This window comes from Balaenoptera physalus (genome assembly GCF_965194825.1).
Source record: "Balaenoptera physalus genome assembly, chromosome: 13".
Classification (NCBI taxonomy): domain Eukaryota; kingdom Metazoa; phylum Chordata; class Mammalia; order Artiodactyla; family Balaenopteridae; genus Balaenoptera; species Balaenoptera physalus.
In genome coordinates this window covers 64,443,914-64,469,540 of record NC_138892.1, presented here as the reverse complement: position 1 = coordinate 64,469,540, position 25,627 = coordinate 64,443,914, and the positions used below count along the sequence as shown (strand labels likewise).

The window sequence follows — 25,627 nt, the reverse complement described above, 5'->3', positions numbered from 1 at the left end:
AAGACCTCTTAGAGAGGAAGAGGAGGAGGAGAGAGGTGCGAGCTAGAGGAGAAGCACCCCCATCCCCCAGGCCTGGTCTCAGTGCCTCAGAATTCAGCTCCATCCCTGAGTACAGCTCCCCCTTCCATCCCTTCCTCATCCTGTCCCCCTCCCCCCAACCCTACACCCTCCCACCGCCCCACATTCCCTTCCCTTTCCCTGTTTCTTGACTTCAGTCCCATTTCCCTTGACCTCTGGCTGTTTCTCCCTCCTTCTCTCTGCTCCTTCTTTAGAGGTTTGGCAGTGAGGAGCTGCAAACCTGCCCTCCCCAAGGCAAGGCCAAGGCTACAAGGATGGGGTTTGGGTGGCCAAGGCTGCGTGTTTGTTTATATATGTACATGTGTGTACAGTGTCACATGTAGGTGGGGAGCAGGGATAAGAGCAGGTGAATACTTGTAAGATCTTGAGCTCCTGCCCCGTGGGCCAGGCTTCTGGGGTGTGTGGGTGTCTGTGGGGGGTGCGTGTGGCTGTGAGTGGCGTGGTGTGACTCTGGTCTGTATGTGTGTGTGTGTCTCCACACGGGCAAGTGCTTGAATCAGTCAAGTGTGACTCGGAGCTTGCCTCTGTGTGTGTGTGTGTGTGTGTGTGTGCGCGCGCGCGCACCCGCGCGCGCGCGTGCCACCAGAGGAAGCAGCAGCAAGAGGCAGGAGCATCGATCAGAAGGAGACAGCGCAGGGAGGGGGACGCTGGGGGCAGACACCTTCCCCCCCGCGCGCGCGCGCACACACACACACACCACACACAGTCACACACAAGCCATAGGGCCTCGCAGGCAGGGGGACGGCTCCGGGACCGGAGGGAGGCAGCGCCGCCAAGAGCGGCCGGGAGGAGGGGGCGAGGCAGCGGGGGGAGCCCTCGATCCCGTTCTCCGGTCCGGGGGCCCCGCGCGCACACCGGCCCAGAGACAGCCTCGCAGACACTCGTAGGCGCGCACGCGCACCCTCTCCCCTCCCCCTCTGCCTCCCCTCCCGCCGCCTCCCGGCCGGACGATGGATCCCTGCAGATCCCGGGGCTGAGAGCACCGCACACCGCGCACCACGCCAAGCCCGGGCGGACCGAGCCGAGGCGAGCGAGGGAGCGCGCGCGGCGGGCGTACGGAGCCGAGCCGAGCCGGGCCGGGCGGGCCGCTCCCTGCAGGGCTCTGCGCGGCGTGCCGCGGCGGCCGCCGGCTCCCGCTCCGGGCCATGAGCCCCTCCGAGGCTCGCCGCTGAGCCCGCGTCCGGCCCCGCGCCCCAGGACCCGCCGCCGCTTGCCGGGTTCCCGAATCCCCCCTCAGGTGGGTCTCCGATCCCCCCGCCTTTGGCTGCGGGACTCCCCAGCGCCCCGAAGCCGGGACTTTCCTCCCCTCTAGCTTTCCCCAGCTTCTGGGGCTGCTCAGTGGCTGGGGAGGGGGGCGGGGGCCGAGCAGGGGATCTGGCTACGTCGAGAAGCTAGAACGGGGTTGGGGGGGGGTGTCCGGGACGGGGACAGCTCGCTGTCAGAGGGACCCGCGCCCCCATCTCTGTGCAGCCACCTCGGGTTGCCCTCTGCCCCCACCCCACCCCCATCCCAAACATGCACACATACAGCCTGCGCTGTTCAGAGAACCGGAGACGCCCGCAGGTGAGGACTCAGGTGGGCCCCTCCCCACATCCCTGGGGGTTTTCTGGCCCAGGTCTAGCTCATGGGGGCGAAAGCCCAGTCCTGGGGACACCCTTGACTGAGAACTCTTGATCCCGGGTTCAGCCCATTTGGGGGAGTTTTCGTCTCCAGGATGGGTGGACATTCCCGTCCCAGAGTGACCCCACATCTGGAGGAAACTCCTGTGCCTGCCTGTGGGAGCACTGGGACTTCCCTCTCATCCTCGGGTGACTGCATCTGGGGTCTCCCCTGGCCTGGGAGTCTTCCCTGGGAGAGCATTCTCTTGGCCTAAGCTGACTCCCAAACCCCTGCATTTGGAGGAACCCTCTTCTGAGAGTGTGTCCCCCAGCCAGCCACCTCTGGGCTTGCACACCAGAGACAGTGACCTCTGGAGATGGGGATGGACACATCTGGAGGGATGCTGTGTGTACTCTCATCCCAGGACCATGACAGACTCCCCCACCCCCTTCCCGCAGGATCCCCTCGGCCAGGATGGAACTGAAGGCTGAGGAGGAGGAGGTGGGTGGCGTCCAGCCGGTGAGCATCCAGGCCTTCGCCAGCAGCTCCACGTTGCACGGCCTGGCCCACATCTTCTCCTACGAGCGGCTGTCTCTGAAGCGGGCGCTCTGGGCCCTCTGCTTCCTGGGCTCACTGGCTGTGCTGCTGTGTGTGTGCACCGAGCGCGTGCAGTACTACTTCCACTACCACCACGTCACCAAGCTCGACGAGGTGGCCGCCTCCCAGCTCACCTTCCCTGCTGTCACGCTGTGCAACCTCAACGAGTTCCGCTTCAGCCAAGTCTCCAAGAACGACCTGTACCACGCTGGGGAGCTGCTGGCTCTGCTCAACAACAGGTGGGAGGTTCCCACCCATCCCGGCCGCCAGACCCCCTGTCAGGGTGCTTCCTCTCTAAGCCACCATACAGCCCATACCACCCTGCCCTCCAGCCCCCCCAAACCTGCCACTCACAGCAAAGAGATCGGGGTACTGCCAAGCACTCAATTAGGGGCACCCAATCTCTGATCCCAGCTGTGAGACATGGCCACCCTCCCTGGAGTGATCTTTGCCCACCCTCCCGCCACTATGTCTCGATATTCTCCTCCCTTGGGGGATCCGGGCATACCATCTTTAAAGGGTAGAAACTATGGTATAAAAGCCATAGTTCCTGCCCTGATCTCTCTGCCCACCCATGTGCTCAGATGCCCAGCCCCTGGGCAGCCACTGCGATCCTCTGCCTTCTCAGACCCCACGGGGCAGATCCTCTAGACACACCCAGCTCTCCTTTCATGCCTCTGTCCAGGGCTGGATGCTGCCCTCCCCCCAGGGTTGGGCATGGGACACCGGGCCCAGATGGAGGCAGGAACTGAAGGTCCTGCCGATCCGTGCACTGCTCACACCCCCACCACACCCCACCCTGCTCCAGGTACGAGATACCAGACACACAGATGGCAGATGAAAAGCAGCTGGAGATACTGCAGGACAAGGCCAACTTCCGCAGCTTCAAGCCCAAGCCCTTCAACATGCGCGAGTTCTACGACCGTGCGGGGCACGACATTCGAGACATGCTGCTCTCCTGCCACTTCCGGGGGGAGGTCTGCAGCGCTGAGGACTTCAAGGTGGTGAGTGATCCCCCTGGCTGGTGTGGGGCGTGAGTCAGCCAGCCCCCAGAGGAGGAGGGGACTAGGAGCGGGGGGCCTCTGGGGAGGAAGTTGTGTGTCCCTAGGGTTCGCTTCTGGCACGCAGGTACTTTGTTCAGCTCAGGGACGCATTTGCTCTTTGTGAGGGCCTCGGCTTCAGCCTTGTGTCCGTGATGGCAGGAAAGAGAGCCTATAGTGTGCGCGCACACACATGCACACGCACACACACACACACACACACACACACACACACACAGCCTGGCAGGGCCCCTGACCCCATCAAGCTTACCTTCTGGGTCACAGGTGTCAGAACTGGGGGTGGTGATGGGTAAGCTGCAGTCTTGTTACTCAAAATGAGGTCCGAGAACCATCATCTGGGACCTTGAAAGAAATGTAGGACTTTGCCACCCCACTTCCCAGACCTACTGAATCAGAACCTGCAGTTTAACAAAACCCTCAGGTAGTTTGAGTTAAAGTCTGAGAAGCACCATGAAACATGGGAAGTAAGGGAAGTTTTCTCTTAAAAAACTGGACAGGTAATTCTCTCTGTGCCACCCCTCCCCTACCCCAGCCATTTCACACACACACACACACACACACACACACACACACACAGTCTGATTGGGTTCCCCCCTTGCCAGCCCACAGAGTCAGGGTCTGAGGAAGAAGAGATGACTTGGGCTACACAGTCATAGCTGAACTGGAGACTCCCTTTGCTTCTTAAAATGGAGATGCCCCACAGATACTCATACCCTCCACACACAGATGGGGCTGCCTCAAAGCCAGTGCCCCAGGGAGGGTTAGGGGAACTGACTGGCATTTCATGTGCCAAGTGATCATGGGCAAGTCATACAGGTTCCTGGGGGGTTAGAAACAGGCAGGGACTGTGGAAAGAGGTCAGAGGACCTGGAGCCATGTATGCAAAAGTATACCAAATGTGAGGCTGGTGCTTGGAACTCTTCCAAATGCTTTCTAGACTGTCCTTCAATCCCCTGGATGAATAGTCATATTATCTCTATTTAACAAGCTGAGACAGAGAGGTAGAATGAGTTGGCCAAGCTCACAGAGCTGGTTAGTGACAGACTCAGGATTAGAACTCATGTCTCATTCAGTCCCAATGCAGTGTGCTCTTTGCGTTAATATTGCTGACCCTGGAGTCATCATGTCCACTTCCAGTTCTGACAATTGCTCTTGAAAACCCAGGCTCCCCTAGGAGTCTTTTTCTGTCCATGCCTGCCCCCAGTTCTCCACTCTCAGATGCTCCCCTTTTCTCCCACACTTGCTTGCTTCTTCCCTAGTATTATGGCAGCATGAACTGCATTTGTTTGTGTAGAAAGGTTGGAACCATAGTCATGCTTGTTTTTTCCTGCTGAAGTTACACACGACTTCCCAATCTCTTTAAGCCTTTATCTGAGACCAGTTTCATGGGCCTCTGTCAATACTGCTGGACAAAGTTTACATGACCACAGTCCTTGCTGAGCCAAGCTCATAGGGAGCTTAGCATGATGCAAGAACCATTTCCTTCCCACTTTTCCTTCCTCAAAACAGGAGAGTGCTGGATTCCCCAGGGCCCAAGACCAAAGGGCTCCCAGGCTCACCAACTATATTCCCAAGGGTAGTAGAACTGTAGTTGAAGGTGGAAGTGAAAGCCAGAGGCCTCCTGCTCTGCAACATACCCCACACACAAACAGAAGGAACCATCAAGAAAGATAGAGAAAACCCATTAGATTGAATAGTTTGTAGTGTTTGGATGAGGAAGGGAATTGCTTGGCTCAACCTGGGAAGGTGCTAAGGAACAAAGTGGAGTTCATAGAAAGTATACAGTTGAGGCTCCATCTGTCCCTCACGTCCAGAAAGATTCCAAGTGGTGGTGCTAAGATATGTTTGGTTCATGGAAATGGAGACCCTGAAATGTGATTGGTCCATGTTGTCTGAGGGGACAACCCTACACAGTCAGATGGAGATATGATTGGTTCACAAAGTTCTGGAGCAGCGTGAGTTCTTTCTCTTGCTGGGGGAGAAATACATGGCTAGGATCCCACAGGCCCAGCACTGTCACTTCTTGGTTCTGGGTTGTCAGGAGCCAGGTTTTTGCTGTCTCTGAGCCCATGTCAAAGGCCTGACCCTGAACGTAGCTGGACCCAAACCCCTCAGACCTTCCTTCTGTCCTCTCAGGTTGATCTCAACAGCCCCTTTCTACTCTGCCCATAAGAGATGTCCCTACACAGATGGGAGTCTCATTGTGAGTCCGTGTCTGACATCTCCCTGGTGGAGAAGAAGAGCGCTGGCACTCTCCTCCAGCTCCCTGGTCCTAAGGGGCACAGATACCCCTTGCCTGATGCTCCACCTTCTCCCTCCTCTCCCTGGTTCCATAGTTAACATCTGCCTCTCCATCCTTGCTGGTCTCTGCTAGGACACGAGGCGTGTGTCTAGCCCCTGGACAGATGAGGCACTGACAGAAAACATCTCTCTCTCAGGTCAGAGCTTAGGGGAGACCATCTTGGCATCTTCTGCTGCCTTGAGAGCAGAGGTTCTTAACTGGGGGTCCGAGTCCAGCTCAAAGTGTTTGCAAAATAGAGTGTGCACAGGCACATGTGGACTCTTTTGTGGGTTCCAAGTGCGACCATCATCCAACAATAGGAATCTTGCTCCTGGAGGACAGTGCAGGGGGCATAGGAAGGGCATCCTCTGGTCCCTTAGACACCTCAGCTCCCATGGTGGGGGTCTGCAGCGACAAGCATTCCCCCCAGATGTGCTTCTGAATCCAGCTGAACCTCAGGGGATGAACGTGGTCCAAGAGGTGTTTGGCCAGGTCCATCCCCCAGCTGTGGCTGAGTCAGCTTGGGAGAGTGGGGGAAACCTGGGCTAAACCTGGGAGAAACTGGCTTGGAAACCCTTTGGGACTGAAGAGGCAGAGGGCAATGGGAAGAGTGTCCCCCCAGCAGCCCAACTGGGTAGGCCTCAGTAGCTCTCTCCTGAGCTACTAAAAGAGCTACCAAAGACCCACCCACAGGCCCCCTCTTCCCTCCTCTTTTCCTTCTCGGTGGGGTGCTTGGTTGCCAGGGCAACAGGGTCTGAGGCTCCACTCTCCCACCCCGCTTTGAGGCCAGCCAGGCCAAGGCAGGATAGGGGTTCCATGGAGGGGGCCCGGGGGTGCAGCTGTCCGCCGAAGTCTGGGTAGGAGTGGGGTGTTGGGGGGGTGAGCACAGTCGCAGCTGGTGCCAGCCTCCAGCTGCACCTTATCTGTCCCTGGCAGTGGGAGCTCCGATGTGGCTGGAATGCTGAACAGCACCAAGGGGAGGGGGCTGGCAGATGGTGGCCTGGTCTGCCCTATGCCACTGCCCTCTTCCAGCTGAGTCCCAGAGCCTTTGCCTGGGGGAGAGAAGTGGGAATTCATTTCTGAACCCTGGAAGAGATGGAAGGGGAGGGCAGAGAATGGAAATCCTGGGGGTGGGTATGCAGTGGGGATAATATTCTCTCAGGAGAGGGTGGAATTGGGGGACAAGGGATAGGAGGACAAGAGTCCAGGGGACCCTGGAGTGGGGGCAATCTCCCAGAGGAGAGGTGGGCAAAGAGACCCCCCCAAGGTTCTGGAGGTGGACAGGACTCTTCTAGAGCACCTGGAGGAGGTGAGATGCTGATATAAAAGAGGGGTGATCCTGAGACCCAGAAGCTGGAGGGAGAGGTCATCTTAAAGCAAGAAGAGCCAGGGATGGCATGTCCCAGGGAGAGCCAGGACTAGCAATGGGAGCTTCCTTATCCCCAGGGCCGGCTCTGCCCCTTCACTGACACCCCTCATCACACCACCCCACAGCAGCTCAGACCTGGAGTCCCTGGGGAGGGCCCGACCTCACTCCCTGGGCCTGTTCCCTCCAGCTAGGCAGGGGATGGAGGGGCTGCTGAAGGGAAGGGCTGCCCACACTGCTACACACAGAGAAGAAAGGAGGGTTTGGGGGCTACCCCACCCAGAAGCCCAGTCGTCTTTGTGTGGGGTTGTGGTGGGGTGTGGACGGGGGAGCATGCAGGGAGTGCAGAGGGATAGGAGAGGCTGGAGTGGAGAGGTTAGCTTGGGAAGAGGGGCACCCTGCCCTAGCCGTTCTTGGATACCTCCTCCAGCCTTACCCTTCCCTTCTCTTCCTCCCTCCCTCCCTCAGAAGTGACTGAGGTTGGAAGGAGGAGACTGGAGTTGAGCCAGTTGCAAGAATCCAGGGGACCCTGCATTGGGGTCTCTCTCTCTCTCTCTCTCTCTCTCACACACACACACACACACACACACACACACCCCTCCCTCAGGTGACTCAGTTTCCTCTCTCACCCCCGCCCTCTCCTCCCCCATCCCTTGCCATTTCTGACTCTGCCCCTCTCCCAGACGGCTGTCAGCTAAGAGGCTACTCTCAGTTAATTGATCTCCGGCTGTTGGCTAAAGTAATAGGGAGTTGATGTAAGTCAGCAGCTCTGGGGGCAGAGCCGGAAGTGGAGGGGTGGGGAGGAGCACTGCTTCGAAGCCCTGGGCTTTCTCCTGCCCCAGCCCGTGGAGAACTCCATGGTAGGGCCGCCACTGCACCCGGTGTGCATCCAGGAAGCAGAGGGGAGGCCTGCAGAGAGGTCTGAACGTTTCCGCTGTGGGTGGAGGTGGCTTGGGAGCATGCTTCAGCTTTGTGGAAGGCAGTTTCAATTCCTGGGGGATGGTGAGGGAGACTGAATAGTAGGCACGAGGGGCTGGAGTTGGGAGTGTCGAGCTCCGCTTGATTCCTTCCCGTCACCGACAGAGCCCCTTGGGAGTGCCAAGTCTCGTGCTGGGCACCAGGGGCGGCGGTGAACAGGCGGAGCCTGTCCCTGCCCGCAGGGAGCTTCGAGCCACGTGCAGTACTCCCCGGAGGCTCAGAGTGCAGGGTGGTACTAAGGGAAGCCAAAGGGCTTCGGAGCAGAGAATCACGTGCCAGGGATGAGAGGACCCTCCACATCTAGGTGGGGTCCTTCCAACCTCCCCAGCCCAGTTCAGCTATTCAGAAACGCCAGTTCTGGGAATTCCCTGGCGGTCCAGTGGTTAGAACTCTGTGCTCTCACTGCCGAGGACCCGGGTTCAATCCCTGGTTGGGGAACTAAGATCCCACAAGCCGTGCGGCGCAGCCTAAAAGAAAGAAAGAGAGAAACTTCAGTTCTACAGAATGTGTGGTGTCACCCCCCAGCCCAGCCTCTCCCAGCTGATGACCAGTCTAGTTCTCTCCAGCAAGGGTCATGGTCTTTGGTCAGGTTCCCGAGGCACAAGCCTTCCCTTACTTTATGTCTGTACCCTGTATGTCTGTACCCTCTGTCTGAGAACCTTCTGGTCAGAACTCTGGCGTGGGGATTCTGGGAGGCAAAGCAGGGAAGGAGACAGCTCGAAGGAGAAGGGAGCCTGGTTTGGGTGGAGGACGCGTCTGGGACTCCTGGGTTCTATTTTGGGCATAGTTTCATCTGGCTCCATTTCTCAGCTTCTAGGCTCAATTTCCTGTGAGCAAAGGGGGCTGTAAATGGATTTTTATTCTTTGCCGAGGGGCAGCCCCTCCTTCAGCCCCTGGGACACTCTGGCTAAGCCCCCCGCTGGCCCATGTGTAGAATGGGTGTGCAGTACCGTTTCCTGGACACATGCATCAGACATCTTCCTCGTGGAAAAGTTTAAAACGAACATGAGACTGCTGTGTAGTCACCTTGAGGGAAAGTTCCCTTAAGAAGCTCTAAGGACAGAGGCTCTCACTCCAGGCTCTCCAAGGCCACTCCTGAGGGAGAGGGAGGGCAAGCTGTGATTTTTCTGAGCTCCTATGAATTCTTGGAAAGAAAACCCTTTCCCACTCCTCTCATCTGCACCCCCTTGATGTGGCTGACAGTCCTGGCGGCCTGGGAGGTTGGGCTGTGTAGCTGAGTATCTGCTGTGTAGCTGAGTGTCTCTGATTGGTGTGTCGGCTCTTCGTGCCCGGCTGGGAACATCCCTCCGGGAGAGACTGCTGCAGTGGCCTTGACCATGGAGAGCAGCCAACTCAGGCTTCCTCACCACACACTGCACGTGTGCCCCAGGTGTGCAAGCACACATGTGCACCTCCCTGTGCATGTCTGAGAGCGGGAGAATGCGGACGTGGACTAGGGTGTGATGTGGACAGGCATGGATGTGCACAGGGGCACACGCAGCTCTCTTCATGTGTCTGCAGGAGAGAGCTCGTGTGCCCACGAACCTCTGGCCCCATGCAGAGCACATATCCACCAAATTAATCTTCTCTTTCTGTCATGCTTTGCAGTTTACAAATTCCCTTTACTTTAGCTCCTGTGATCCTCCTAATTCTGGGAGGCAAGAAGATGTTAATATCTTCATTTGAAAGATGAGGAAACTGAGGCTCAGAGGTGTTAACATGACTTGCCTGAGGCCACACAACCAGTAAATGACAGAGTGACCTCAGATCTTCTAAGCCCGGTTTCTTCACGCGTGACCATAGGAGCAGGGATGTGTGGTGGAGGAGGGTGCCCGGCTCCCCAGCTGCCCATGCTCTGTAAAGAGGTGGCGTGATGAGGCAGGAAGGGAAAAAAAAAGGATGCGAAAGAGAAGAACCCCAGCCTCAGTCTGAGTACACCATCTTGTAACTCCTCTGCGTCTTCATTGCACCATTTGGCCAAGTCCCAGCCTTAGATGGACCCGCCACTGGCTTCCTCAGCCACGCTCTACCAGAAGAAGTCACACGGCTTGGAATCACATTGTGTTCATGATCAACATGCCAGTGCTGCCCTGGCAACCCCACTGTGTTTTCCCGTCAACTTGCTCTCCCCAGTGATTACTGTAAATTTTTCTACGCCTCTCAAACCACCACCCTTCCTAGCCGCCCTCTCACCCTCAGCAGATGACCTCACCTCCCACTTTACAGAGAAGATAGAAGCCTCAGACAAGATCTCCCCGCTCCTCCGGGTACCTGCCCCCAGAGGGGAACATCCATCTTCTCTAGGCTGAAATCTCAACCTATTCTTACCATCTGATCTCCTTCTATCTTTATGGGAATTTTACCTTAAAGATTCTGCCTCTCCCTCCTTTGTAGTCGGTCTCTCCCTCTCCAGTGGAACCTTCCGATTGACACTGAAACATGCTTAAGATTCTCCCATCTTAAAATGTATAGCTAAAAAAAAAAAAATGTATAGCTATAGGGACTTCCCTGGTGGCGCAGCAGTTAAGAACCCACCTGCCCTGCTGGCCTGGACCGACTGCACGGAGGCACTTGGCCATGTGGAAATGCCTGATTTTGTTCCCTGCACGCAGAGGAGACACAGCTATTGAAATCTTACTGGGTAAATTCCCGGGTACTGTGAAGTTCATAGATAAGAATCAGCCCAAGTCAGCTTTAAGGGATTTACCGTGACATTGAGAAGAAAAGACCGGGCTTCTAAAAAAAAAAAAAAGAACCCGCCTGCCAATGCAGGGGGACACGGGTTCGAGCCCTGCTTCAGGAAGATCCCACAAGCCACGGAGCAACTAAGCCCGCGCACCACAACTACTGAGCCTGCGCTCTAGAGCCTGCGAGCCACAACTACTGAGCACCACAAATACTGAAGCCCACGCGCCTAAAGCCCGTGCTCCGCAACAAGAGAAGCTACCGCAATGAGAAGCCTGCGCACCACAATGAAGAGTAGCTCCCGCTCGCCACAACTAGAGAAAGCCCACACGCAGCAGTGAAGACCCAACGTAGCCAAAGATAAATAAATAAAATAAATAAATTTAAAAAAATGTATAGCTATAATGACAGCTAACATTTATTGAGCACTTACTATGTACCAGGCTTTAGGTTAAGATAAAACCCAATAAACAAACGTCTCTCAACTCCACAGCCCCCTCCAGCTCCCACAGTATCTGTTTCTTTTCACAGACAAAATTCTTAAAATTGATGCGTAGATTCCACTGTCTCCATTTTCTCATCTCCATCTCACTCTCTGATCCACTCGGGCTGCCTTCCTCCCCCGGCCCCAGCACTCCACCAAAATCGTTGTTGGTAAGGCCGCTAGTGACCTCCATATTTCCAAAACCCACAACCATTTTTTTTTTTTTTTTTAATTTTATTTTTGGCTGTGTTGGGTCTTCGTTTCTGTGCGAGGGCTTTCTCCAGTTGTGGCGAGCGGGGGCCACTCCTCATCGCGGTGCGCGGGCCTCCCACTGTCACGGCCTCTCGTTGCGGAGCACAGGCTCCAGACGCGCAGGCTCAGCAGCTGTGGCTCACGGGCTCAGCTGCTCCGCGGCATGTGGGATCCTCCCGGACCAGGGCCCGAACCCATGTCCCCTGCATTGGCAGGCAGACTCCCAACCACTGCGCCACCAGGGAAGCCCCCACAACCATTTTTTATCCTTGATGTCTCAAAATCATTCCAAATGGTTGACCACCACCTCTGTTTTGCACTATTCTCTTTCCTAACAACGGTACTCGCCTGATTTTCCTCCTTTGTCTAGCCACTCCTGCCTCTGTGCCAGTTCATGCTCTTCCACTTGGCCATTAAATGTTGGCACTGCTCAAGTCTCAATCCCAAGCTTTCCTCTTCTCTTAAATTGTGGGGCTATGATTTAATGGAACAGCTTGATGAATTTTTCATTAGTATATTTTTACATTGGTGTATCTTACAATGTAATATTTGACATATTACATCGGTATGTACTTACATTGGTATAAAATTGTAAAACATTTCTAGTGTCCTGGAAAGTTCCTTCGGGCCCTCTCCTAGTCAACACTACCCCACAAGAATTAACCACATTCAGGCTTCTGTCAGTAGAGATAAGTTTCACCCGTTCTTGAACTTCCTAGACTATATGTATCCTCCATGCAGTGTATACGTGTCTGTGTCTGTCCTTTTTTTGCTCATGACTATGTCTGTGAGATTCAGTCTCGTTGTATATAGCAGTAGTTAGTTCTTTTTCAATGCTGTGTAGTACTGCCTTATGTAAATAGAGCACAATTTGTTTATCCATTCTACTCTTGCTAGACATTTGGGTTGTTACTAGTTTGGGGCTATTATAAATAAATCTACTATGAACATCCCTGTTCATGTCTTTGGGTTGCCATATGCACTCATTTCTCTTGGGTATATAACTAGGAGCTGTGGTTAAGTCACAGGTTAGGATTCTGTTTAGCTTGGGTGGGTACTGCCACATCAGGCCATTTTTCTTTCTATCTCTTCTAAAAAAACTTTGTATTCTATTCCTGAGTAGTCTCATCTTCATTCGTGAATTCAGTTACCATCTACACACCAACAACTGCCAAATGCATGTCTCAGCCCGGCTCTCTCCTCTTAACATCAGTTCAGTGGCCAATTTCCCACTTAACATCTCCACTTGCATCTCCCCAAGACCCTAAGAAACCAGCATGTGTCAAACCAAGTTCATCGTCTTAGCTCCCAAACTAGTCCTGTACTTGTGTTCCTGATCTAGTGAGCCATTCACCCACTTATGCAAACTAGAAACCATCCCTGACACTCCATCTCCCTCGCCTCCCTTACCAGGTCTGCCGGTGTTGACTCCCAAACATCTCCACTCCATCCCCCTGTTCCAGGCCACCCCACTGCTCCATGTCTCACCTAGACCGCTGCAATGGCTTCCTAACAGGACTTCTAGAATCCCTCGGGCTCCTCCAGAGTGGTCTCTTCAAAACACTGCTCTGATCACTTGAAATCCTTCCATGGGGAATGGGACCAGAATCCTTACCCAGCCTCCAAGGCCCTAAGGGCCTGCTCTCCGGCTATATCCTCCTCTTCTCAGCTCTCTCCTCTCGGAGCCTTTGCACTGACTCTGTTCTCTGGAACACCGCCTGCCCCTCAACACATACACACACAGACCTTTACCTAATCACTCCTCCTTATTCTTTAGATTGCAATTCAAACATCACTTTCTCAGAGAAACCTTCCTCAGTTTCCAGTCTGGTTCAGATTCCCCTGTCATTCACCTCCATGAAACCATATTATTTTTTTCATATCACTTATCATAGTTTGCAATTAAATACTTATTTTTGTGATTAAAAAAAACTCTCCCTCATTAGATAATAAGCTCCACAAGGACCCAGTCCCTTATCTGTTCTCCACGTGTCCTCAGCACATGGACACTCAGGAAATATTTGATGGGTAAATGAAAGAATGGAGAAGAAGGAAGGGATTTAGAGAGGGATGACCTACTTCCAGTCTCAAGCCTACTACTTGCTCTCCACGAGACTTGAACAGGTCACTGTGCCTCAGTTTCCTCATTTGTCAAATGGGGTGAAATTACGCAAACCTGCTTATTTTGCTGGGTTGTATACGAATCCCCTGAGGCATCAGTTGAAAAGCAGGAGACATTCCACAGATGTGAGGGGTGACCGGAGTTCAGAAAGAGATGTGGAGAAAGTCAGAAAGCACTGGGTGGCCACACACAGCTTAAGAGACCTACCGGGTAGGGAGTGATGTGGGGAGGGGGTCGCATCTTTGGATAGAGGGTTCAAAATTGAGTGTCGTTCTGCGAGCGTGTCTGCTTGGGTACTTCTCCTCTGCGTATGCTCGGGGGTCTGTGTGTGCTGCTTGATCCTTTCCTCACCTCCCCATTACTGTGAAAAATGTGGATTTGTCTACTAGATCGAGATGAGGAGGAGAGAATGTTAGAGGATGGAGGAGGGAGGAAGAGTAGTTGGTGTGTGTGTGTGTGTGTGTGTGTCTTCGTTGCCCACAAGAGGGCTGTGTGTCTGTGTGTAGTGCTGTGTAGGTGTGCAGTGTAGGTCTTTGTGTTCGTGTGGGGGAAGAAGTGTCCAGCCACACCAGATTTGCTGTCCTCTGAAGCTGCTCCGTGTGTGCACACCCTACGCTCTGGTGAAGCGCCTGGAGCTTCCCAGCCTTAGTTTCTTCCCTCTGGAAGTCCAATCTACTTCCTCTTCCAGAAAGGCTGCAGGAGGGGAACAATGCCCTCTAGTGGGTGTGGGGACGCATGGGCAGCTGCAGCTTTCCCAGCTCAAGCCTCCACCTAGGCTGGCCCACCTCCAACCCAAGTCTGGAACTCACCTCTGAAACGCGTCCTGGGGACGCGCAAAGCCCTCCAAGAGCTGAGGTCCCGTAGGCAGGAAGAAAATGCACACAGGACAGGAAACAGAAGAAGAACCCGCGAATTCATACAGGAGAAGCCTGAGGACAACAGCTGAAGGTGGGAGGTCTCTCCTCATCTCTGCAGTGATTTGTCTCTGGTTACTGTTTCTCCACGTGGCCCCTGGGTCCTGCTCTTTCATTCTCACAGTCCCTGCCCTTAAGGAGCTACTGATCACTACTCATGCTTGAAGGGACTGGAGCAGAACTGGACCCTTCAGTCTGTTCCCTGAGTGGGCACTAACTATGCCCTGTGGAGTCAGGGAAGGCTTCTCGGAGGAGGTAACCTGTGAGCAGGGTCTTGAAAAATGAGTAGAAATTCTCCAGGTGGAGTCCAGGGAAGGCATGGAACTGTGGATGAGCCTCGTGTGTCTGTGGGATGGGAGAAGGACATGGTGGCTGGATGCTGGACCCTGGACTAGGTGGGATGGAGGCGTGGAGAGGTGAGGCTGGAGGGTGACTTGCCAAGGCCGTGTAGGTCCGGGGTGGCGGGGGTTGAATTTTACCAGGAGGCACTGGGGAGTGAGAGAAGGTCTTTATGTGGAAGGGTGGTCGGAATTACATAGCATGGACTAAAGGTGGGGAGAAACTGCAGGGAGGCAGGGAGTTAGGGAGACCAGCTGGGAGGTGGTTGTTTAGGTAAAAGTGGGAGATCAGTCTGAGGGCAATGGCATGAGGATGGAGAGGGACCAGATCTCAAAGGCTGCTCTTCTTCCGGGGCCTCTGTGTCCCTAGCGGCAAAGCTGAGGCCAGAGGTCCCATATCAGTCAGTTCTGCTAGAACCTGGCACCCTGCCTGCCATCCCCAACACGTTCCAGGCTCTCTGCATGCAAACGGAGGAGGGAAGACATGTGGGAGCAGGGAGGGGGGAGGGAAAGGGGGGCAGGAGCCTGGGGCTGTGGGATGGCTAAGGAATGGAAAGGCCCAAGTAGACTTGTCTGACCCCCACTGGTCCTCCTCTGGCTCTGTGGAGGTAGGGTTAATACGTTTCCCCTCCCTCCCTCCCCTCCTCTCCTCCCCTCAGGTCACCTTCTAGGCCCTGGAGACTTGGCTGGTGGCTCAAGTTCCTCAACCAGTGGCCCTGAGTAATCAGAGCACACAGAGGGGCCAGGGGCCTGGGGGCAGGGACTGATCAACTGGGAGCGAGAGGAGACTCAGAGACTGAGGGACTGGGGGTTTCTGCGAGGCTGAGGGTTTGGGGGTACCCCAGGTTATTCCCAACACTCTCCACTTGACCCAGGACCCTGTCCCGGTTCTGAGCTCAGTTTCTTCCACCCACCAGAAGAGAATTCCTCCACCTGCTCTCCTGGACTGCTGGGGGATGGGCAAGCTGGGAGGGGGAGCGGTGATCTGCCAGGAAGCTTTTCAGCTGCAAGAGACAGGGTCCCTCCCCCCAGTGCCAGGAACTGGCCATAAGTGAGTCTGTGGTCAGTGAGAGACCTCTGCTAATGGAACCTGGGCTGCCCCCCAAGCCACAGAAGGGAGTGCAGCTCGGTGTGGTGGTGGTGGGATGCTGACTGAAGTAGAGTTGGGGGGAGTCAGGGGAGGGAGGGGAGGATCAATGGCGTCAGGGATGGCTGGAGGGAAACCAGAGGTCAGGGAGAGAGTAGGGGTTCGGGGCAACCAGGGGTTCAGGAAGTAACTGAGAGTAAATTGTGGTCAGCCCAGTGATCAGAAGGGAACTGAGAATCAGAGGAATAATTAGGGGGAACCGCAGTGTAAGGGTGTATGGGGAGAACTGCGGGGCTCCATAAAATAACTGGGGAGATTCCAAGTCAGGGGGAATTAGGGAAGAATTAGAGGTTAATTAGAGGTGCCGAGAGAGTGTGGGGCTCAGATAACTCAGAGGAATGACTGGACCAGGTGGGAATGAGGGCAGAGGACTCAGAATTGAGGTGGGGAGGGTGAGAGGGAGCCTGAGGGTGTGTGTCTTGGGGGATGGGCAGAGACCCTTGCTGGCCCAAGTCGTGGCAGTGAGAGCAGAGAACTCTGTTAGGTCCCAACTCCCCTGGAGCCCCCGGGCTTTCCCAGCGTTTCCACTCTGTTCTCGACCCTGTCTGTCCTGCTGGAGTTGGTGACGGGAAAGGGGCTCCGGCCCTGCTCCTCTCCATCGGCCTCCCTTTCCCACAGCCATCAATTATTCATCGGCTCAGACAGCCGCCTCCCTGACAGGGCAGGCTGGTCCTCCTCTCCTCTCTAAGCCCCTCCCCACCTCAGCCACACTGCCACAGAGGCCCTGGCAAGGGAGGACGGCCAGCCAGGCAGCAGAGACCTGGCAAGAGGACTGCCGGACCCTGCCTAGGATCACATCTCCTCCCCTGTTCTCCTGCCCACCTCCTGGTGCCAGGGAGCCCCTGGAGAAGATGCCCATTCAGATCTTCTGCTCTGTGTCATTCTCCTCTGGAGAGGAGGCCCCAGGGCCCTTGGGAGATATTTGGGGTCCCCACCAGCGGCAACAGCGGGACAACTCAGAATCAGAAGAGGAGGGAGAAGAGAAGGAAAAGGAGGCAGAGAGGAAGGGGGCCAGAGAGAGGGACTTACCGATGGACTTGGTGGCCTTTGCCAACAGCTGCACCCTTCATGGAGCCAGCCACATCTTTGTGGAAGGGGGTCCAGGGCCGCGGCAGGCCCTGTGGGCAGCGGCCTTTATCCTGGCACTGGGTGCCTTCTTGTGCCAGGTCGGGGATCGAGTTGCCTATTACCTCAGCTACCCACATGTGACTCTGCTAGATGAAGTGGCCACGACGGAGCTGGCCTTCCCGGCGGTCACCCTCTGCAACACCAATGCCGTGCGGCTCTCCCAGCTCAGCTACCCCGACTTGCTCTACCTGGCCCCCATGCTGGGGCTGGATGAAAGCGATGACCCCGGGGTGCCCCTCGCCCCACCGGGGCCCGAGGCCTTCTCTGGGGAGCCCTTTAACCTGCACCGCTTCTACAATCGCTCCTGCCACCGGCTGGAGGACATGCTGCTCTATTGCTCCTACTGCGGGGGGCCCTGTGGCCCTCACAACTTCTCAGTGGTGAGTGGGTGCCCAACAGTGTCTGCCGTGGCTCACCCTGACCGTCACCTCCTGGGGCTGGTAACCATCCTGCCTCCCCCCCCACCTCACCTGGACCACCCACCCTCTGTGAGAGAGACCTGGCCAGAGCTTGCCTGGGAGCCCCAGGGTCTGCAGCTGGGCTCTATTTCCAGGGCTGTGCCAATACTGCCCTCCCTGTTAGACTCTTGAAACACATAGTTGGTAATTAGTTGCTGCCCTGAGGCCCCTGGTGTCTCCCTGAATATCCTCCAGCATGTCCAGCCCTTTCCTAGATCCAGCAGGGTCAGCACCTTAATCTATCGCTGAGGTCAACCTTTGATCTGGCGGTGGGTGCCTACGCTTGGCCTTAACAATGTTGACTATCACCCCTGTACTGGAGCTGGGGCAGGTGCCCCCTGGTCTCTGGAGGCGCAAGAGAAGGGTGTGGAAGGGAGGCAGAGGGCTGGGGATATACCCCCTCCACCCCAGCATGCCTGTCAGCAGCATCCTCACGTGGTCTTCCTGTGCTCCTCCTGCAGTGTGTGTGTTTGTGTGTGTGTGTGTGTGTGTGTGTGTGGTGAGGGAGAATAACAGGCCTCCTCTAAATCCTCCCCACTCCCCCTCCATCTCTAAGTGGCCACGGACCCTCTTCCCAGGGGAAGCCCTCACTAGGAGAGTCTAGGGCCTTCCCTGCTGAGGGACCAAGCGGCACCCCATCCTTTCCCCAGTTCAGCTTCCAGTTCCGTCTGGCTCAACAGGTCCCCTTCTGTCCCCTACAAGTGCCAGATGCCAGGCCTTCCCTTCCCATACACCCGTCTCCCAGTCCCCCACCTTTTCCCTAGTTCAGGGGCAGGTGGGTGTCATCATATCAGTGCATCTTGGACTGACTACAGACAGACAGGAACCTGGAGGTTTTGGCCACTGGGCCTCGGACAGGCCAGGAGGTAGAGGAACATGGACCGAGGAAGGGGTCAACCTGGCTTTCTCGGGATCTAAGGCTGGAGCAGGCACTTCTCAGGCAGCACCACCAGGTGGCAGCACAGTCCACCGGTCAGCAGCACAGCCCTCCGAGCCAGCTCAAGGCTGCAGCTCCCAGCTGGCCTCAGCCACCCAGGAGTCCCTCACATCCCCAGGTGGCGGGTAGGCAGGGGTGCGTGTCCAGCCTGGACCCTGTGGCTGAAAGCCACAAAGCCTGGTAGTGGAGCTGGGGGATTAGGAGTTTTCTCTCTACCTCCTCTCTGGACTTCACCCACAAAATGGCGGATAGCACCGGTTTTCTCTTCCAGAGGGGGAAGGAAGAGGTTGTTCCAGGAAGGGGGAAGGGGGCAAAGACTCTACTGACTAGTAACCCCTACCGCCTCCCTGTTCCAGTCTCGCCTGACACTCTGTCTCTCTCTTTCTTTGGGCTGTGTCTGTATTCACCTCATGACTCGCTTGATGGACTCTGTCACCATCGCCCAGTAGCTGAAGCACACTCACCCCATTTGTGGGAACCTGGAGGCATTCTGGGAAGCTGTGGGGAAAGGGCCATAAAGAATAGGTTCACTTTTCTCTCTATGGCTGTGTACTCAGGGCTGCAATAAGGGCTGCTCTGTGGCATGGAGTCAGGGGACTGCCCCCAGGGCTGAGATCCCTTCTGCAGCCCTCATAGTTCTGCACCAGCATTGACGAACATGCCAGGTCCTGGATGTTCAGGTTCTGGTGATAAGGGAACAGTGATGGACATAAGGGACTAATAGCAGAGGAAACTATAAAGCATAGCTTGGTCTTGGGGAGAGCAGGATTTCAGGTGCCCGGGGTGAAATCCAGGAGAAGAGAAGATAAGTCTCAGAAGGCCCTGGGCCTGAGGAGAGGGTCCCAAGGAGGGACCAGGCAGTGAGGGGCTCCAGATGATGGAGGTGTGTATGTTAGGGTCCCAGTGGGAAAAAGGTTAACACTTGAATAGTTTAGTTGAAAAGACTAACAAAGGGACTGTTTATAGAATTGTGGGCAGAGTTAAGGAAACAAATGAGGGGGCCTGAGGCACCTAGAAATAGTGGGAAATTGTCATGTTCAAGCTAAAGGAACATCAAGAGGCAACAGTGCTATACAGGGAGCCCTCTTAGCAGGATTTGTGGTCACGAAGGGTCTAAGCCACCTCGAGAACACTTGCAGATAAATACCCTTGTCTCTCCCTCCTTCTGTCCTCTGATCCCTTACTGATACCTCCCATTGGTCAAACCCAACCCAAAGCCCATCCAGGTGGCAAAGGAGCACAGGCAGTGCACCCCACAGGGATCAACCTTGCAGGGCACACAGCAGGGAAAAGAAGGACAGAACGGGTGAGAAGGAGGACAAGTGGAGAGTGGGCTGCTCAGGAGGGGTCATTCCTGAAGGGTTGAAACTCCACCAGTTGGAGGGTCTGGAGACAGTCCCTGGTGGGCAGAGGGTACTGGCAGGACTCTCAGGCTCTCCGCTCTGCCCCCACCAGGTCTTCACACGGTATGGAAAGTGCTACACGTTCAACTCTGGCCGAGATGGGCGTCCCAGGCTGAAGACCATGAAGGGTGGGACAGGCAATGGGCTGGAGATCATGCTGGATATTCAGCAGGACGAGTACCTGCCCGTGTGGGGGGAGACCGGTATGTTGCCTCTCTCAGGGGGGCCCCCCTCCCTGTGGTTCCGGGCCTCAGCCTCCGTCGGGGGGCTCCTGGGCTCTACTGTGGGCCTGAGGCAGGGCGTGGGCTCTCCTCGCTTCCTTCCAGCATCTCGCCATCTCCACCTCCACTCTACCTGACTGCCACACTCACATTCCCCTGGCTCCCCCTTCCTGGCTCAGTTACTCTCCAAGGTAACCAGCCATCCCTTTCCATCCGTGGCCACCACTCACTCTATAAATAACTCCGTCTCTTCTTGGGCTGCCTGCCGTCTGTCTGGTCTCAGGGGCCTTGGGACAGAGAGACGTGGGGGAGAAGGGAGAAAAGGAGGGGGAGAAATGGAGAGCCTCTGAGACAGTGAGAAATAATTTGAAACACCGAGATGCCTGACTGAAGCCAGGTAAGAAAAGAAGTATGTAGGATTCAGGGGTCATCAGGGTAGCATGGAGCTGGTGAAACCAGAAGGAGGCTGGGGATGGGCCAGGGGCCCTTGGACTAACTACCCTCCCCCAGTCTCAGTGTATGTTGTGGTTATCTCAGGAGAGGTAGGATGCCCCCAGCTCTGAAGGAGGTTAGGGAGTAAGAAGCCCTCCCAACACACACCCCTCTCATTCCCCTAGATGAGACGTCCTTCGAAGCGGGCATCAAAGTGCAGATCCACAGTCAGGATGAACCTCCCTTCATCGACCAGCTGGGCTTTGGTGTAGCCCCAGGGTTCCAGACCTTTGTGGCCTGTCAAGAGCAGCGGGTGAGAGGGCCACAGGAGGCCGGTCCCAGGGTGGGTGGCTGGAGGCTCATGATGGAGGTGGAGTGGTGGGCAACCAATAATGGGAGGGACGGGGGAGCTAGGGCCTGGGTAGCCATCTGACTAGTCAGAAGTATGAATGATCTAATGAATGGGATGCTCCGTAAACTCGGAGACCCTCAGAGGCTGCACAGGGAGAGGGGGCAGGACCCCTGAGTTCTGCATCGTGTCAGACAAGTCCATCAAGGTGACTCGGGGAGAAGTCCCCACACCCCCCAGCTCCCCGGCTCTCCCAGCAGCTCATCTACCTGCCCCCGCCCTGGGGCACCTGCAAAGCTGTTACCATGGACTTGGATTTCTTCGACTCCTACAGCATTACCGCCTGCCGCATCGACTGTGAGACCCGCTACCTGGTGGAGAACTGTAACTGCCGCATGGTGCACATGCCAGGTCAGGCCCCAAAGTTCCAAACACGGTCCTGGGCCCCTCAGCCTGCACTGCCCCTCACCGGCTCCCCATGCATGTTAACCTCTGCCAACATGCAAGCAAGGCCAGCTGGCTTCTCTCCACCCCAGTTCCAGCCCCGGTCCATACCCATATGGCTCTTGCCTCTCCGACCTCAATTCCTGCCTGGACCCATGGGGATGGGTCAGAAGGGTCCAGGGGGTATGGACTTTGGGGTAGGTCACTTCCAGGACAGACTGGGGGCTGACTATTCCTACCCTCCCACCCTCTCCCAGCTCCCAGCTTCTTGTGACGCTGGTACCACCAGCGTCACAAGACCCCTTTAATCTCCACCCTGTACCCCTGTCTTTTCTCCTCTCTAGGGGATGCCCCATACTGCACTCCAGAGCAGTACAAGGAGTGTGCAGACCCTGCCCTGGGTGAGCGCCCCCGTCCCAGGGAAGTCTGCGGGAGGGAACGAGCAGCTGCCAGCCGTATGCATAGGGGTTTCAGAGCAAGCTCCCAGAAGCTTCACATAACTTCTGGATCAGGCTTCACCTGAACTCTCCTGTGTCTGACTTTAGCAAGGCCAGGAATAGCATCTCTAGAGGCCCCTGTGGAAAATGAACAGGGGTCATCTGGGAGGGGTGGCCTTCACCTCCCAGAAGGCCTTCACCCACCTCTCATGAGCACCTCAGCTGGTTGACCCTGGAGGGCCCTGAGAGAATGAGATATAGGATTAAGAAATATCCATGGAGAGTCTGGGTGAGGATCAGCACAGGTGGGCACAGGGCCAAAGGGAAGGACAAGTCAGAAAAAGAGAAGGGGGCTCAGGCCTCCTTTGGGCAGGGCCAGGATGTGCGTGTCGGGAAGGTGCTGGCAGAAGGGCATCACTCAGCTGGCACCTCTCACCTGGCTGGCACAGACTTCCTGGTGGAGAAGGACCAGGAGTACTGTGTGTGTGAAATGCCCTGCAACTTGACTCGCTATGGCAAGGAGCTGTCCATGGTCAAGATTCCCAGCAAAGCATCAGCCAAGTACCTGGCCAAGAAGTTCAACAAGTCTGAGCAGTACATAGGGTAAGGGCTCTGACTGTGAAGGGTAATGGGCGGGCTCTGATGGGGGTTGGCAGACAGGAGGAAACTGAGATAACATGGGGAAGGCAACCAAAGAGTCTGAGAACAAGCAGAACAAACAGGGAAAGCACCCCTTTCTCTTTCCTCCTCTCTTCATCCTCATTGCTGTAACTGGGATCACCTCACAATTGCTGGTGCATGGAGCGTCTTTTCAATTACACCATCACATTTAATCCTCACTCTAAAAGGCAGGTATCCACATCAGCATCTTGCTTTATAGATATTGGAGACTGAGATTCAGAGAGGATAACTTGCAAAGGTCACCCAGCTAGTAAGGGACAGAGATGTGACTTGATCCGAGGTCTCCTCTCCCAACCTCTTTTCAGGGAGAACATCCTGGTGCTGGACATTTTCTTTGAAGTCCTGAACTATGAGACCATTGAGCAGAAGAAGGCCTATGAGATCGCAGGACTCCTGGGTGAGCTGCTGATGGCACCTGTCCCCTTCCATGCCGTGGGCATGGTGTGACACGCTACCACCCGAAGCAGGCTGCTCACCTCCGTCCCACAAGGCCTCCTCCCCTGCCAGCCCCAGGGGCCTTCCCGTGTCCCAATGAGCTCTGCCGCTCCCCCTGTGTCCTGACCCCACTGACCTCCCTGTGGGCCCCCCTGCAGGTGACATTGGAGGCCAGATGGGTCTGTTCATCGGGGCCAGCATCCTGACTGTGCTGGAGCTCTTCGACTACGCCTACGAGGTAAGTGGGGGCGGGGCGCCTGCACGCAGCCACGGGAGGGGCGGGGTTCAAGCCCGCCCACCCGCCCACCACCCCTCTTCCCTCCCAGGTGATAAAACACAAGCTGTGCAGACGAGGGAAGTGCCAGAAGGAGGCCAAACGGAGCAGCGCGGACAAGGGCGTGGCCCTCAGCCTGGATGACGTCAAAAGACACGTGAGGGAGCGAGAGAGGGGCGCCCTCCCGCCCCATCCCTTCCCCGACCACCCCAGGACCCCCCCCCCTTGCCACCTTTTCTCCTTTGCCTCCCCCATGCCCCAGCGGCACCTGTGGCCCTTCCGATAACCAGTGCCTGTCCTGTGCCGTTCCCCCAGAACCCGTGTGAGAGCCTCCGGGGCCATCCTGCCGGGATGACGTATGCTGCCAACATCCTACCTCACCATCCGGCCCGAGGCACCTTTGAGGACTTTACCTGCTGAGCCCCGCAGGCCGCTGTACCAAAGGCCTAGATGGGGAGGGCTAGGAGAGCAAGGGGGCCCCCAGCTGCCCCACCCTGGAGACTCACTCCCCCATCCAAGGCAGCCCCCCACTCCTGGGCGGTCCTTTCCTCTTGTCTGTGGTGAGGAAGGAGTCTTGACCGTAGAGTCGTCTCCCTGCCTCTATCCCATTCTTTTTTTTTTTTTTTTTTTTTAACAAAACTAATCTAAAACAGAAACTAAAAAGAGAGAACGGGGCGAGTGACCTCAGGCTGCCCCTCTCTGCTCCATGCTGCCTCCCACAGCTCCCAGCCTGAATTCTGTCTGTCTGGCTGTCTGTCATCTGAGTGTCCACCTACATTTTGCTGCCACCAGTCACCAAAGCCCCCTCCCAGTGGGGGGTGGAGGGGATCCTCGGGGTCTGGAATTTGGCCCCAAACCAGAGAATGTACCTTGAAGGGGAGGGCTAGTAGGGGGGGCTTCCCCAGCCTTAAGAGACCCTCTCAGCCCAGTGACCGCCCCCAACCCCAAGTCTCCAGGCAGGAACCCGAGTCGTGTCTGTTCCCTCCCCACCACCTCACACAGTGTGAAGTCTCTAGGGAGGTAGGGGTGGGGAATCCCCTGAAGAAGTGGCACTGGGGACAAGATGTGGCCCTGGTGCTGTAGGCCACATCCTGATACCTACAAGTTCACCCCCACCCCAGAGCTGCTGGAGAGAAATCCCAAGAGGCGGCCCTCCTCTGCCATCCCATAAAACATCCAGCTGGTTGGCTTCCAGCTCAGGGAGAGGGGCACTGGTGCCTAACCTCACTGGTCCCTCTCCCAGGGGCCCCTGCAGAGGGCCACATCCATAAATTTTCTTATGGAACTCTCCCAAGTCCTCTCCCACAACGTGATTTGCTTCTCTCAACAACTTCATCTGCATTTTCTATTTCTATATGATACAGACTCTATATTGCTATATCTCTGTATATACTTTCCCCTGACTCTGTCTCTACTTCATCCCCTCTTGTCTCTAAGAACCACCCTCCCACTCCAAGTTCCCCTTCTGTGTTTCCACCCCCTCCCTGGTCTCTGAATGCCTTCGCCTGTATAAAGAGTTGGACTCTCCCCTGGTGTCTGTACTGTGTACACACATCCCTCTAAGAAGCACAAGGAGACGACACGCGCATTGTAACCTTCGCACTGTCTTGGTGGCGACATAAAGGAAGCTGTGAATTACAAGCTCTGCCTCTTTCTGGCCTCACCTTCTCTCCCCAACCTGGGTACCCTTTGCCCTCCCTGCAGCCTTAACATTCCCTCCCCTGCTTCACCCACACCAATGTCCTTTGCCTAGCTGACTGTGGCCTCCCCATGGAAGGGGGTTGCTACAGAGAGAGCCCCTACCCATGGGATTGAGATCTGCAGAGACAGAGGGAGCTGTGGGTTGATGACTTCTGCAGCTGAAGCAGCGGGGTGCTGACAGGCAGAGGCTGAGGTCTTCAGTCAGTGGCCTTTGCCTCCTTCTGGATGCCCAGGCCTCTTTGCTCACCTAATACCCAAGCCCACCACTTATATTTTCTGGTAAGGTACAGTTTGGTAGTGGGAAGAAAGAGACAGGCCTAGAGGGGAAGTTGAAAGCTCTGCTGTTCTGTCCCTCCCTTCCTACCTTAAAGAGAAACCAGCGAGGTAGAGTACCTGCCATGCCCCCTCCACCAGGCATTCCTCCCAGGCCAGAGCCCTGCCCCTTCACAGGCCTTCTCTGCCCAGCTGTCTCAGTCTCTAACCCCAGAACAAGACCTGTGGCAGGTCACCTGTGCATTGGCCTGCAGTTGGAGAGTGAGGATAGAGGATCTTTGGGAACTCTTGGCTCCTAGGAGTTCCTTAGAGATCAGACTTCTCCAGAGGGAAGCAGGAGCAAGGCCAAAGGGTGTGCTCCGGTTGGAGAACAGCAGGCAGGGCTATGGGTGACGCATGCCTCTGGTCTAATAAACTGGGTTTTAACTATCTCCTCTTCAGTGTCATTCTTCTCTTATTTGAATAGTATTTAGGCCTTCCCACTAAGTGCTTAGAGCTGAGCTTGGCTTGGGGCCAAACAATCAGGGCAGGAGTAAGGAGGCGGAAGCAGGG

The 25,627-nt window shown here is 55.9% G+C and overlaps 1 protein-coding gene across 2 annotated transcripts; it reads left to right on the top strand.

The window, feature by feature from the left end:
• Positions 1-415: 415 nt before the first annotated feature.
• Positions 416-24,628, top strand: ASIC1 (acid sensing ion channel subunit 1). 2 transcript variants are annotated; one of them, XM_082421399.1, is made up of 12 exons: positions 416-1,315; positions 2,136-2,513; positions 3,083-3,278; positions 19,881-20,031; positions 20,667-20,794; positions 21,091-21,241; positions 21,619-21,675; positions 22,161-22,314; positions 22,698-22,789; positions 22,986-23,065; positions 23,154-23,258; positions 23,417-24,628. In XM_082421399.1, the coding sequence occupies exons 2-12, from the start codon at positions 2,152-2,154 to the stop codon at positions 23,519-23,521; spliced, it is 1,581 nt and encodes a 526-aa protein (XP_082277525.1). In that variant the 5' UTR covers positions 416-1,315; positions 2,136-2,151; the 3' UTR covers positions 23,522-24,628. The 2 variants fall into 2 exon arrangements, with proteins under 2 accessions (XP_082277525.1, XP_082277526.1); XM_082421400.1 differs by lacking the exons at positions 416-1,315; positions 2,136-2,513; positions 3,083-3,278 and adding an exon at positions 15,886-17,410.
• The last annotated feature ends 999 nt before the right edge of the window (positions 24,629-25,627 follow it).

Bases quoted from the DNA above. Each gene is read 5' to 3' on its own strand.
- ASIC1 (XM_082421400.1), top strand. From the start codon at position 16,754: ATGCCCATTCAGATCTTCTGCTCTGTGTCATTCTCCTCTGGAGAGGAG. The intron at 20,795-21,090 runs GTGAGAGGGCCA...CTCTCCCAGCAG, and splicing joins TGGCCTGTCAAGAGCAGCGG to CTCATCTACCTGCCCCCGCC. The intron at 23,259-23,416 runs GTGAGGGAGCGA...CCGTTCCCCCAG, and splicing joins TGGATGACGTCAAAAGACAC to AACCCGTGTGAGAGCCTCCG.